Source organism: Cimex lectularius, unplaced genomic scaffold (genome assembly GCF_000648675.2).
Source record: "Cimex lectularius strain Harlan isolate CLEC.00 unplaced genomic scaffold, Clec_2.1 scaffold176, whole genome shotgun sequence".
In the NCBI taxonomy this organism is placed as follows: Eukaryota; Metazoa; Arthropoda; class Insecta; order Hemiptera; family Cimicidae; genus Cimex; species Cimex lectularius.
In genome coordinates, this window is record NW_019392891.1 from 536,335 (window position 1) to 550,422 (window position 14,088).

The window sequence follows — 14,088 nt, forward strand, 5'->3', positions numbered from 1 at the left end:
AACCTAGGTTAGTTTGAAACGTTTCCTTAAATAATATGACCTAAATCTGCCAAACCCGCGTAAAATCTTCAATATCGATGACGATTTTGTTTTTAGCAAATCCGTAGCAGCAAGATCGAGAAGCATTTCTAGACATATGCTACTGTGTAAGGCACATATAAGTAATAAGAAAAGTTGATAATCTAGGACCCTGCTTGCAACGAAAGCTGAATGAAAATGAGCGGCTGAAGGTAAAGATTTCTATTTGACAGGTTGCAAGTCAAAGAAACACTTTTTTGGTGCATAATAAGATTCAATGAGAAATAGGTGATAGATCATAATCGACGTCGATAAGGTCGTTAGATGACCCACAGTCGCCTGACCACGTTTCAAAAATAATCTTAAACCTTATCAGATCAAACTTAGTCACTTCTTTAACCAAGTCGTAGGGCTTTCTTCAGAAGATACGACGTATATCTGCCAATCCCCGAGACCTCCAACTTTACTACATCAAGAATCTTTAAGTCATGAGCTGATGAAAAGGAGGTTGAAGAATCAAAAGATTTCTCTTGCACAACACGTCAAACACTTTTACAATGCATTATGAGATGCGAAAAAAAATGGGTGATGTATGAAAATTGTCGTCGATCTGGTCAGTTGTTAGACAACACACAGTCTCTAGTGTGTGAACATGTCGTAACACAATGTTAAAGCTTATCAGTTCAAACTCGGTCATTTCTCTGTCCAGGTTAATTTTGATAGTTTTTTCATAAGATTCGATTTACCAACCAATCCCTGGTGTCCTATATCATCACTATTCATGGTCATGAATGGATGATATGGATTTGTTTTCAACCTGTATATTAAAATTAATAAATAAAAAAGGTTAAATAAAAACCATTGGCAACAACATTATGCATAGACAATGCGACCAAAACACTACCGGGAAGTGCGCATGCGCAGTCAGTGAGGATGTGTGTAAGGGAAGTCAGCGCGAGGAATGCACATGGGACTGGAGCCACTGGGAGGTCACGCATGCGCTTGCAATTTTTGTCTGATTTAAGATTGAGTCTGATTAATGGTAGAGTCGAAATTGAACATGTGGTTACTTTTTCGTCAAAAAAATTGTTTGGTAATTGTACGATTTCCAGTCCCATAACATCACTAAATCAAGAATCTGAAAGGCAGCAGCTGAAGCGTCAAAGCACAAGAAATTACGCCGTTGCTTGGGTGAATCAATAACTCCTCCACAAAAAACAACAATGGATGACAATGTTGTAATCAGTTATGTGGTTTGATTTTTATGTTAATACATGGCCATATGCCACAACGGATTTTAAATCCTAGTTTTTCCCACAACCATGTGGCATGGAATAAGCGAGAGAGGCTATCCGCAAGGCTTACAAAAGAAATACCGGTAACTGCAACTGTACCAACATTTTGATTGGACTCTATCCAAGGCACTGCCTCATGAGAAGGCATACGATCAGGATAGGACTACTGAAGAAAGATACCTGTGCCAGGAAGAAGAGGACACCGAAAAACACATTCTATGTTTTGTGATGGCCTATGTTGGTGCAGATTCTTGCAACTAGAAGAAGAAAAGCTGCAAGTATCCTACATTATGGAACTGCCGTAAGGCTATGGAGTATCACTGCCAATGCGAAGCTGGTGAGCTAGTTACAAAACTTAGAGAACAATAAATCTAATCGGGTCGAGGTGCGGAAGGCCTTGTGGCCGCCTCATTTATCTCTATCCCTATCGCTAACAGGAATGAATTGAAGAAATAATCTTAATAATAAATGTAAGAATAATCTTAATCTATGCGTAACATAATTGACAAAAATCTCCCAATAATTGGTGTTGGGATTACATAAAATTTTGGACAGAAACATCCTACATCATTCAGTAATAAATTGGCTAGATAAAAAAGCGCAATATTTCCCGCTTGTCATGGTATATTTGTTCAACTGCAAACGAAAAGGATGATTTTGATTGGATCATGAGTATTTTTGTGTTGAATTGGGTTTGGATCAAAGGAAATCAACAAAGAAGAATGACGTTTTTTTCAGGCATTTATGTCCAATCGAGAAAAGCTTAAGACATAAGCCACCGATGTCAATTGCTTTGTTGTTTTTGAAATGGAATTATCGAATAAAAATAAATCGTCGCTTGGTTGAACAAAGCCAGAAAATATACGGGTCAGGACGCTCCAAAAGAAAATCCTATATTTCAAATCGTCCTTGTGCTTTATCGTGAGGTCACAGGCACTAAATGATATCGGGAAGAGGGTAAATTTTCCGACCCGTCTAGGCTTTGTTTCCGCTAGAGTTCAGTTAAACACTTATGGCCCGTTTGAAGATGACGTGTCTAGATAAGCCGGGACTTGTTTGCATAAGCGAGCAAAAGGGGATCTCGACGCCCTTTCAACGACACCTACAGGTATCATTACCATCAAAAATCTACTTAACCTCCATTCCGGCCGACAATTTTCTATGTTAAGCCTGGGCAAAGCTTTTAAACCTGACACATGCACATGACCAGCTAAGAAACTAGGTCATATAGGGAAACTTAGATGTTCCTGAGGTAAAAAAAATGTAAAACTATAGTCAAACAGTCTCCACTTTTCTCCAAATCCTATTACAAGCACGATATTTTTCTAAAAAAAATTGTCAAGCTTTTCTACATCTAATTTTCTTTCCATAACAGTTTTTCGAAGAATGAAAGTATTTTTATTATTTTTATTGATCAAAGGTTGAATATCAATAAAGCTTTTAGTGTCAACTGTTTTGGATTATATTATCAAATAAGCTACACCCATGGGAGTGTTAATGTTTCTATTATTAAGGTTTTGGTTGAGATGAAAAAGTAAGTGTGACAAGCGGGATTCGAACCCACGACCTTCAGCTAAATACGCCGCTGCTCTACCATTTGAGCTATCTCAACCCCACCTTTTTGAGATGGGAAGTTAGTGTCCGAGTGGATCGATGTGACGATAGCTCATGTAGTAGAGCAGCGGCGTATAAGGCCGATGGTCGTGGGTTCGAATCCCGTTTGTCACACTGACTTTTTTATCTCAACCAAAACCTTAATTAATTGAAAAGAATTTATTGGGTCAAACGGACCACAAGACCTAATAAATTTCTATAATAAAGTACATGATAGAGTTGAGGAATTGTTTGAACAAAAATATACCACTCAGACGAAAAAAATTTCGAATCATCTAAATTCGATCTTCTAAAAACAGAAGCCAAAAAGAAATGATAATCTAATAATACAAAAATAACTCACGTTTTTCCCAAGAATTTTAAATTTGTGTAAATCACATTTTAATAGCGAACTGCGCTTCTACCACTTCTAAAGAAGTGAATTAAATACAATTTATCACAACCACCAAAAACTTTAGGCAAAGATTTGATTACGGATAAAGAGTTGGGACGAAAGGTTTGTTTTATATTTAAACTTTGATAATGGAGTCCCACCAGAAAAGTACAACGAATCTCGAAGAAATTGTTATTTTTATATACCTAAATTTAGGTTTTACAAGAAATGAAAGTGTAAGAGTCATCGATTTCCCAAAATTTATATTAATCGAAATCCATAGCCCTTCCACTTTCATTTTTTCTCTCTCACTTCCACAATTAATTTCCGTATTGATATTCGCTATAGAAAAAGGTTCCATTCTAAATAGCCCATTGTTGATTGACATGATTAATTAACCGTGAAACTACTTTATTCAAAAAAAGGCATGTAAATTTAAAGCAGTTCTTCATTATTAGCTTACATAAAATTGAATTAAGTAAAAACCTGTTTATAATTAGTACAACTTTTGTTCTTTAGTCACTGAAGATGGTATATTTAGACTTAAAGATGTCTGACAAAATCAAGGCTTATTGGTGAAAAGCCTGGTTTCTTACCCAACAACTTATTTTGGAGTTGCACAAAATTAGGATAGGCAGTGTAAAAAAATTAAATTTAGGTTTTTTTTTTTTTTTTTTTTTTTTTTTTTTTTTTTTTTTTTTTTTTTTTTTTAAGAAAAAGCCATCGTAACGACTATCAATAGGTTTCCTTTCTTTCTATTCCAATTCATATGGAATTTTTTAGGGATTTAGAAAGTTTCTAATTAAACAAAAACGAATATGATAAAAAACTATATATATACCAAAAATTATAAAAAAAATTTATTAAAATTAAAATGAAACAATAAAATTTAAAAAAATGTAAATTTACAATTTTAAATAGAAATCCATTATGATTAGTGGTCTAATTGACCAAATTACTTCATTCAATTAATTATTCTTTTTATTTAAGGTCTTGGTTCAAAAAACTAGTGTTACGAACGGGATTCGAACCCACGACATTCGGCTCAATACGCTGATGCTCTAACCACTTGTCACGATAGTTCAACTTTTTCATCTCAAACAAGACCTTACATAAAAAGAATAAACAATAAATTTGCATGATATTCCTGTTTATTTAAATTCAAAAAAATTTAATTGGTTGTTATAGAAACTAAAAAAGAAAATTTAACTTCTGTTAATTGATATTTTATTGTATAATTAATAAATTGTTTGGAAATACAAATTAACATGTATTATACAAAAACGATCGGTCTGTATTCAACGATCAAGTCACTGGGGCTTCCTAATAAAAAGGATTCAGAGTTGGGACTTGTTGAATCAAGAAGAAACCATAACACTATAAATACAATAAGCCGGAATCGCTGGGGGACTATGAGAAGCCAATAGACTAAACTCGGCACATTTTGTATGTACGTACATTTACGGATTTGAGGCTATATAAATCTAAATCCAAAATCCATTCATTCTATCACCTCGTGATAATCCGGAAGAAATCGGATTTCTAACTGGTCACGTGAGTGCTACTTAGCAATCTACGTGTGGTGTTTAGTGACCGTTAGCCAATGATTATTTAGAGATCGTGAGATGCGGTCTGGTGTGACGGGCACTCTCAAAACGACAGGCAAGAATGACACATCTACACGGAAAACAAACACTTTGAGCGCTGAAGACTATTTCAATGAAGATCGAACGTTGGCACGATAAAGAAAGAGATTTTTCTAAAACCTACTTCACACCAGATCGCACCTCACTCTTTCTTTATGTTCCCAATGTTTCGATCTTTATTGAGATCACCTTCAGGGCCTGGAATTTACGAACTTTGTTTAAATTTAACATATACATTTAGGATGTGTAAAAAAGTGAATTTATCCAATGCAAAAAATATGGTTTTATATTCAATCAAAGTATTTCCACTCTGAATTTTGATTGTATATAAAAAATATATTTTTTGCATTATACCAGACCGCATCTCACGATCTCCAAACTCCATTGGCTAACCGTCACCAAACACAACACATTTCACACACGTTTCGATCTTTATTGAGATCATCTTCAGGGCTCAAAGTGTTTTTTTATTATTATTTTTTTGTTAGTTGTTATACGCTACTCTCAACAGGACATACAAGAATGACACATCTACACAGTAAACAAACACTTTGAGCTCTGAAGATGATCTCAATAAAGATCTAAACGTTGGCACGATAAAGAAAATGTTTTTCTGCAACTACGTCACACCAGACCGCATCTCACGATCTCCAAACACTCATTGGCAATTTACTATCCCTGACTGCGGAGCTTTTTCGTATGTTAAGATTGCCCTGTAGCCCCAAGCGAACACTTATTCTATAGCTTTATTTTTTCGGTTTTGTTAATTTAGCTTTTTGTAGGATCAGGTTCCGTGTAAGCTTTTGGTTAAAAATGACTCAGGAGTTTTTCACCCGTTTTACTGAAGGGATCTCGGTTTAACACAATGGGGATTAGGTTAATTGTTCTTTTTTTTGGAGAACGTAGCCGCGGTCTTTTGGGGGTTTATCCGGTCCTTTCCGTCTAGATATAATCACCTATACGTATAAAGTTTCATCTAACAAAATGTGATAAAAAATTTATGAATTATTTTATAATTTTATAAACCAGTGAGAAAAGGTTATTACTATATTTGGTTTGCCCGGAAACAATCTTTACAAGTTCCTATAAAGTCTCAAAGGACTATAAAGGAGAGGAAGAACACATGAGAGCATCAGATACAATGATATGGTACACAGATGGCTCCAAAACAAACAAAGGAACCGGATCAGGCGTTTTCTATACAAGCCCAAAACATGAGAAATCAAACTCATTACAGAAGGCACTTCGGTCTTTCAAGCAGAAACACATGCCATCAATGCTTGTGCCCTGGAACCTTAAAAGAGGTTACACTGGCAAAAAATCCTCATGAGATATGATAACCAAGCAACTATTAAAGCATTAGCATGTAAAAGAATTACATCAAAACTAGTCAGTGGATGCATCCAAAGTCTCCAAAACCTGGGAAAACACAACAACCTGATGATATCTTGGGTGCCAGGGCACAGGGGAATTTTGGGTAACGAGGAAGCAGATAAACTGGCTAGAGGAGGATCTGCAAGACCATACATAGGCCCTGAAACTAAACTTGGGATAACAAAAACAAATGTAGAATCCTCCATCGGAGAATGGATCCAAACAAAACAAAAGGAGAAATGGATAAACTCTGTCGGTTCTAGACATAGTAAACTTATGATGGAACAACCCTCACCAAGACTGTCAAAAGCACTGCTGCAATTGGAGAGGGCCAGACTCAGAGTAGTGATAGAACTACTAACCGGTCACTGGCATCTGAGAAGACATCTACACAACATGGGCATATACAACGATGATCCCATCTGCAGATTATGTAATGAGGAGGAGGAAACAGCCACTCATATCATCTTCGAATGCGAAGTAACAGCTCAATGGAGATTTAACCGAAAAAATGGAAAACACTTAGGGAATGAAATTGTAGAAACGACAGTCAATGACCTGATACTTCTAAGAAGAAAGATTGAGTCTATTGCACTGAACTAAGGAACTAGGAAGGTACATTAAGCCAGAAGGCTGCAGTGCTTGGGGAGTGCAAACCCCGCTTCCTAGTATCCTTTTTCACCATACCTACCATACCATATTTGGTTTTATAACAGTCGAAAGAAATCTGAGAAGCAGGTGAAAAAGAGAGAAAATTATTTATTTATTAAAGTTTTATGTAAAACAGGAATATTTCTTTATTTTTTGATATGTAGAAACGTTTGTTCTCCTGATGTAAACACGAGAGGAAATAATACAATACGAGTACAATGTTTTCGCTATAAAAGAGTACATACTTGAGGATAGAGAGACACCCTTCAAGCGCGAAATTCACCAGGAAGTGGTCCCAAAAGACGCCTCTCCGTACTTTTCAATAGTCAATTGGGACGAGGGGAGGTTTTGATAAGTCGAAAACATCGGTTGGATCAATGGATCAATCCTTGGGGATTCGGAACGCTCCTCCTTAGTATACAGGTCACACGTCCGCTGTTTATTTTCGCTTGCAAAGAACGCAAACCTTTCCGCTGACATATTTACACATTGAATATGAAATAAAGACTTTACGAGAAAGGAAAACACCTCGTTTCATTATATATGTGGGTGTCTGCTGTAGATAGGGGGATATGATCAACTCCTTTATCCTCGGCAAATGTTTCCAAACAAAATTTGTTGTTTTACATTTTGTTTTACCTTCCACCTGGATAAGTTCATTTAATTAACTTTTGCATTGAATTTGTCCTTTATACATAATAACACATGCTTTTTCGTGAAAGGAATAACATATTTTTACAGGAATTTAATAAACAAGAATTCCTTGCTTATTATTCACAATCAATTCATCAATTTTACTGTATAATTTTCAAATTTCTATATTCATATCTGCATAAATAAATGTAAGTTAACTACAGTTGCTTATTTATAATTTTTCTTTCGAATTCCTTGTATTAATTGTTAAAAATTTATGGAAAATATCTCAGACTTTATTACATGTTTTTCCCTACTAAATTACAAAAAAATTTGTATAAACTTTAAGCGTAAATTCACCAGTTTTCGTGGTCCGCTTGACCAATTTATATCTTTCAATTAATTAAGGTTTTCAGTTGAGATAAAGAAGTCAATGTCACGAGCGAGATTCGAACACACGATCTTCGACTAGATACGCCGCTGCTCTACCACTTGAGCTATCGTGACCTCGATCCACTCGGACACTAACTTCCCATCTCAACCCCAACATTTGAATTTTTCCTCCTTTTATGCCATTTTTTAAATGTCGTGTAATCTATTTCATTCTCGGCAACAATTGAAATGGCCACGGAGCGCGTTAGTGAAGATATAATTCATTTAACTTATTCATTTCACTATTTTTCGTGGTACGCTTGACCAATTAATATCTTTCAATTAATTAAAGTTTTTAGTTGAGATAAAAAAGTCAATGACACGAGCGGAATTCGAACCCACGACCTTCGGTTTTATACACCGCTACTCTACCACTTGAGCTATCGTGACTTCTATCCACTCGGACACTAAATTCTCATTCAAAAGGTGGGTTTGAGATGGGAAGTTAGTGTCAGAGTGGATCGAGGTCACGATAGCTCAAGTGGTAGAGCAGGGGCGTATCTAGCCGAAGATCGTGGGTTCGAATCCCGCTCGTGACATTAACTTTTTTATCTCAACTAAAATTCTCAATTAATTTAAGCGTAAACTGTAAATAATTAACCTTTTGTATAATAATGTGATTGGAGCGAACTAAGTTTCTTAAAATAGTTAAAAAGTTTTATTAAGGGAAATGACAGGCTTTTTCTATGTCAAATTGTGGTCACCACTTCAGGCCAACAGAGAAACTCACTGAGCGAGTAAGGGAGAGGAGGTCGCGAGATTATTCTCGTTTAATTGGAAAACGTATTCTCAGGATTACCTACATAATGTAAAATGGGCAGAATTTGGATGAAGGAAGCTTGATGTGGAACTTTTGTGAAACGTGGAAAAGAAATCGGATCGTTTTGTTGACCAAAGTGATGATGAAGTCTTTGTGGATAAGGGCATTAGTTTGACAATTGGTCTGAGGACTTTTGACTGGATGTGCTGGATATTGGAACGTTTGGGCAGAACCGCACGCTTCTATCCATATATCAATATAGCCTTGTTTAGAGTTAGCTGAATTTTGATGATTTAAACAGGTTACAAAACAGATTTTTGGTCCTAGAAATCTTCTCCGCTTTCCAAATCTTCTGTTAAGTTGCTGATTGCTAACTAGTTGAGAGTAGCTCGATAGCTCTTCTTGCTGATAAACTCGAGGTCCATGGAGTTTTATTAGGATTTGCACTAGAAGACAGAATTGTGGTGCCATTCGCATGGTTAATAATGTTGATGTTGAGCTGTATAGAAATATCCGATCTATAAACAATTTTCAGAATGCTTCTGTCTTACAAAATCTTAAAAAAGGTTACACTGATATAACAGGTATAAAACAGCACACCCAAAATAGTCAATGAATGCAAATTCTTCATAACCTCGGAAAACATCACCGGATATCTTAGATGCCAGGGCACAAGGGACAGTAATGACTGGCCAATCACAAAACACACTGTCGGTAAGACTATGTTGAAAGCTCCACAATTGAGTAAACAAGATCAAATATAGTCTCCAAATTTAAGAACGTACAACATTGCTACAGTCATCGTAAAACTTAAGGGAATTGTAGGGATATATACAGCTCGAGGCTATCTTTGAAAACACCTACATAAAATGGGTGTATTCAATGTATCTGTATTTAAAGACTATGTCATGATGAGGAAACCGCAACCCATCTTCGAATCCTAGGCAACTGCTCATTGAAGTCACAAACAAGAAAATTCGGAAAAAAGAATTGTTTTAATGACAGTAACCTAGTACTTAATCGAATGAAATGAACTGAACTAACGAGGAATAGTACAAAAAGAAAATACGCTGCAATGCTTGGAGAATATACAAGCACCACTTCCAAAAATCCTTTCATCATCATCTGCATCTGATTTCTTGTGGGACAACTTGTGTTGGTCTGACATTTGGGAACACAGTACCGCTCGTTATTATGAAACAATAAGACTCTTTGATAAGGTAATATAAAGTTGGTCATACGGTTTACAGATTCTGATGATTTCTTAAGGGCCAGACACTATCAAAAGCTCGGGACTGGAAAAGCTAATTTGGTTCAAGCAATAAATGACCAAACTATGTTTCGTTACTTACTGTTAAGGTAGAATAACCACGATGTCTTATGGTTGTTCTTTCTGTTTGTTTAGATGGAGGTTCAAGAGCTTTGCGGTACAGCTTCCAACCTGGCTCAGCAGCTGACTAACATCGAGCTGGAACGACTGAGCTACATCGGACCTGAGGAGTTCGTCCTCGCCTACACCCACAACAGCCTCGGGATTGACAGCACTTTCAAAGACCCCCGGATAACATCCAACCTGGAAGTGTATCAAGACTGGACCAACAGGCTCTGCCGGCTCGTCGTCACGGACGTAGTTCGGGTAAGGACCGATCGGAAATTTGCTAAGCAACGTTGTTTTCATTTATCGTCTTACAGCAGAAGAAAAACAAAAAGCAGAGGGTGCGGGTTTTGGAATTTTGGGTCGAAACCGCCAAGGCTTGTTTCAACGTGGGGAACTTCAACTCTCTGATGGCCATTATCACCGGCCTTAGCAAGCTGTCGGTCTGCAGGCTGAAAAGAACGGTAAGTCTTAACAAATCAAACTAAATTAAAACATTTCGACAATGCCGTGTTGCCATATTGGGTCACAATAAGAATTTTGTTGAACTGAGCATCTTGGGAGTTCGCAGTTTTGGTCATCACCAAAAATTTGTCAAGCCCTTTCCTGTCACCATCGACCTTTGCACATGTAAATAGTATCTGAACTATGTTCTATTCAGAAGAGTTCACACAAAAGCAAACACTACTCTGGATCATGTCAAACCTGTGAAGGTTCTCTGTTCTCTTCCATGACGTGATATACCTGAACTGTCTTACAGATAATGTTATTAGAGGAAAACTTGCGATTCATTGCAGTATTTGAGAAGAAGACCAAAGATGACCCCGTTTTACCAGAATCGGCTGGCAATTTTCTTTTTTTGGAACTGCTAGGTGTAAATATTTAGATTACTAATAGGTTTTCATCCCAGGTTGTCTGCCCTTTCTCTGCCATACTGCCTTACGCGAGCACTTTCCCAAATTGAATATTCACTTGTAAAGTTTACCGAGGTCGGCCCAGATTCGTCCTATCACCTCAACTATTGTTACACTGTTAACTCGTCTAGTCTGGTTGTCTTGGGCCTTCGGGGCTAAGCCGCCTCTACACCAATGCTGCGGCAGTAACACCATTCTGTCGTATGTGGAGGTGCGTCAGCTCTCATCTTGAGAATCAAAACGTCCTCTAAGGCCGAATAGGCTAGGTGAAGTCGTTAAAGATCCTCATTGTCCTTTCTAGGACGACCGAGTATACGGGCAAGCCAGTTAACTGGTCTGCTTAGTTACTGCATTGCTCTCCAAGCCAGTACTGTTCTTCTTCCGTAATTTCACTTCCTTAATTATTCACCTACATTCCTATTATTTCACCTACCTCACTTCGCACTCGCCCACACACATCATTATACATGACGTCATGAGGTACTCGAAGCCAAATGCCAGATGGATTAAGGCGATAGCGACCCACTTTAATATATTTCATATATATAAGCTTAATATTTGAAATAGAACACAAACGTCGCTATAATGGCAATGATATTTTTCTGTAAAAAACCCGGAAAGGAAAGAGAACCATATGATTCTCATGATTAAGGTTGGAGTAGAGGTCATATAACGTGCTGACGATCTACATCGAAAGTGTCTGCAGTTATCTGGTCAGCTCTGTGAGTAGGCGACATGGACGAATTTCCCTTGTTTTAATACCCGAGTTGGAAACAAAAAGGCAGGGGAAGCATTGCAATAACGGAATCTAATATGAAACCTGAAGGCGACGTTCAACGTAAATCGAACATCCGCCGGAATTGTCAGCTCTCGCCTGTCAGGAATTACGTCCGATTGAAGCTCGCTCTTTGCACCGCTTGATTAAATTCTTGTTTTGGTCCTCCTTTCATTTCTACTTCTCTTCTAGTATAGCAATATATTTCAAATATTTCGGGTTACGTCGATTGCCCTTCCGAGCTCCCGTTTCTTCAGTGTCAGGCGGATTTAGTCTTTTCATCTTCAGCGGTGGGGCTTTCATTATTGGCTGCTGTTAATTTCGAAATTATATTTGACAAACTGAAATTGTCAGTTATGTCGAGTTATGCTATTATCATACTAGAATCGTGTTCAGTTTCTGCTGTATATTTGATCTGGCGCTTATTTACTAAGGTCAACAATCAACTCAAGATTTCTCGTTTTGTTTGGTAAAACAAACTTGTTGCTTAGCTGAACGTTGAAGTAATTATTAAAACGGTGTTTATTCCCGTTTCCCAAGAGAAAACCTTTATGCTCTAGAATTCAGCAATAATTAATTATAACGAGCAAGTTTGTGAAGTTGATTGCCGCTTACACCTCTAAATAAATTTGTCAGGTCGCTTCTTGGAATAAGAACCCTTAAATCAAGTGTAAGTTTAAATTGAACTGTAAACAATTGAGACGAGTGAGGAAGTTGTAAAATACATGCCAATTATAGCTCTGCGCTACGGAGTATGCACGAGCTGTTGACTATGGAGATAGGATATCAAACATGTCGTAATTGCCTTCTCAAGTCAATATAGTGTCGCCTTGGATCGGTTTGAACAAACACATAACGAAAATGTTATAACGCGGACCGAGCCGTACATAAAATCCAATTCTTTCCCTGACATCTCGGATAATTGGGGCCGGATGGACGGTTGGATATCAAACGAGGCGAGGATGTTCTTCATATCCGATTTACATACGGTAATTGCAAGCCTGATGAATCGACAAGACGCGCGTAAAATCGATGTGAAAGCCATCATATCAAAAGCTTAACGGTTTCTATAATTTCCAAGGAAAAGTTTTAAAATTTGGTGATTACGAAGGACATAATTGTTCCTCCACTTCAGATTCATATCTACTTTTCTTTAAACTCTTGACTTTATAGAATAATAAAAGAGTAGGTAAAAAACGTTTATGCCTTCCAGTAGTTTTATGATCGATTAATCATGACTGTAAAGTATGAATTTCTGTTTCATTACTGGATACTTAAACAGTTTAAAGCTGAACTCATGAACAATGACCAAATAAAAATTAACGTTGACAATGAAACTGAGTATAGGAGAATTACAGAACTCATGAACAGCCCAAAAAACATCGAGTGGCATATATATGATAATAAACAAATCTAAGAGCAATTACCAGAAATTTACACCCATCTTGTGATCCAATAGATGTTGTAACTTGCCTCCATAACGAAGGTTTTAAAATAATATCAGCTGTTAATAAAATAAGAATGTCGAAGGAAAAAAGGAGTTGAAAAGACAACTCCGCTTCCTTTGTCCATGCTCAGTTTCGAAAATATCGAAATACGACATATATGCCATATGAAAGTCAAAATGACCACCAATTTGGTTTCAGAACAAGACATCCAACAATAGACCAAATTCACCGAGTAACGGACGTAATAGAAAAATCTCTTGAAGAAAACAAATTTGTTCTGCTATCTTCCTTGATGTCTCACAAGCTTTTGACAAAGTCTGGCACGAAGGACTCGTCAAAAAACTAAAAAGTATGTTACCAAAGCAGTATGTCGATATTACCAGTTCCTACCTAACAGACAGACTATTTTAATTCAAACAAGAAGATCAATATTCAAAATTAAAAACAATAAATGCACGAGTGTTTAGTTGTTATACACCAGTGATTTTCCGAAAATAGATGAAGTAAAAATTGCAAAGTTTGCAGATGACACAGCTGTGATATCACTAGGACCGACTATCACCCATTCAACCGAAATCCTCCAAAATGCATGTAATAAGATAAACGAATGAACAAAAAAATATAAAATCAAGCTAAATCAGCATAAATCAGTTCATATAATCTTTACAGACAAAAAAGTGCACCATGTTCCGTCGCTCAAAATCGATGGAACTACTATAGGATACAGCAATACGGCTAAATATCTTGGAATGACCTTAGATGCCAAGCTGAGATGGAAAG

General features: G+C 36.9%; 1 protein-coding gene across 5 annotated transcripts in view; it reads left to right on the forward strand.

Moving 5' to 3' along the window:
• The window catches only part of LOC106674187 (ras-GEF domain-containing family member 1B-like), a 358,252-nt gene that overhangs the window by 283,895 nt on the left and 60,269 nt on the right, over positions 1–14,088 (forward strand). For all 5 annotated transcript variants that reach the window (XM_014406767.2, XM_024229102.1, XM_024229101.1 and 2 more), the window contains 2 exons: positions 10,202–10,432; positions 10,489–10,635. In XM_014406767.2, the coding sequence (XP_014262253.1) occupies positions 10,202–10,432; positions 10,489–10,635 (378 nt within the window). The remainder of the gene's footprint in view (positions 1–10,201; positions 10,433–10,488; positions 10,636–14,088) is intronic.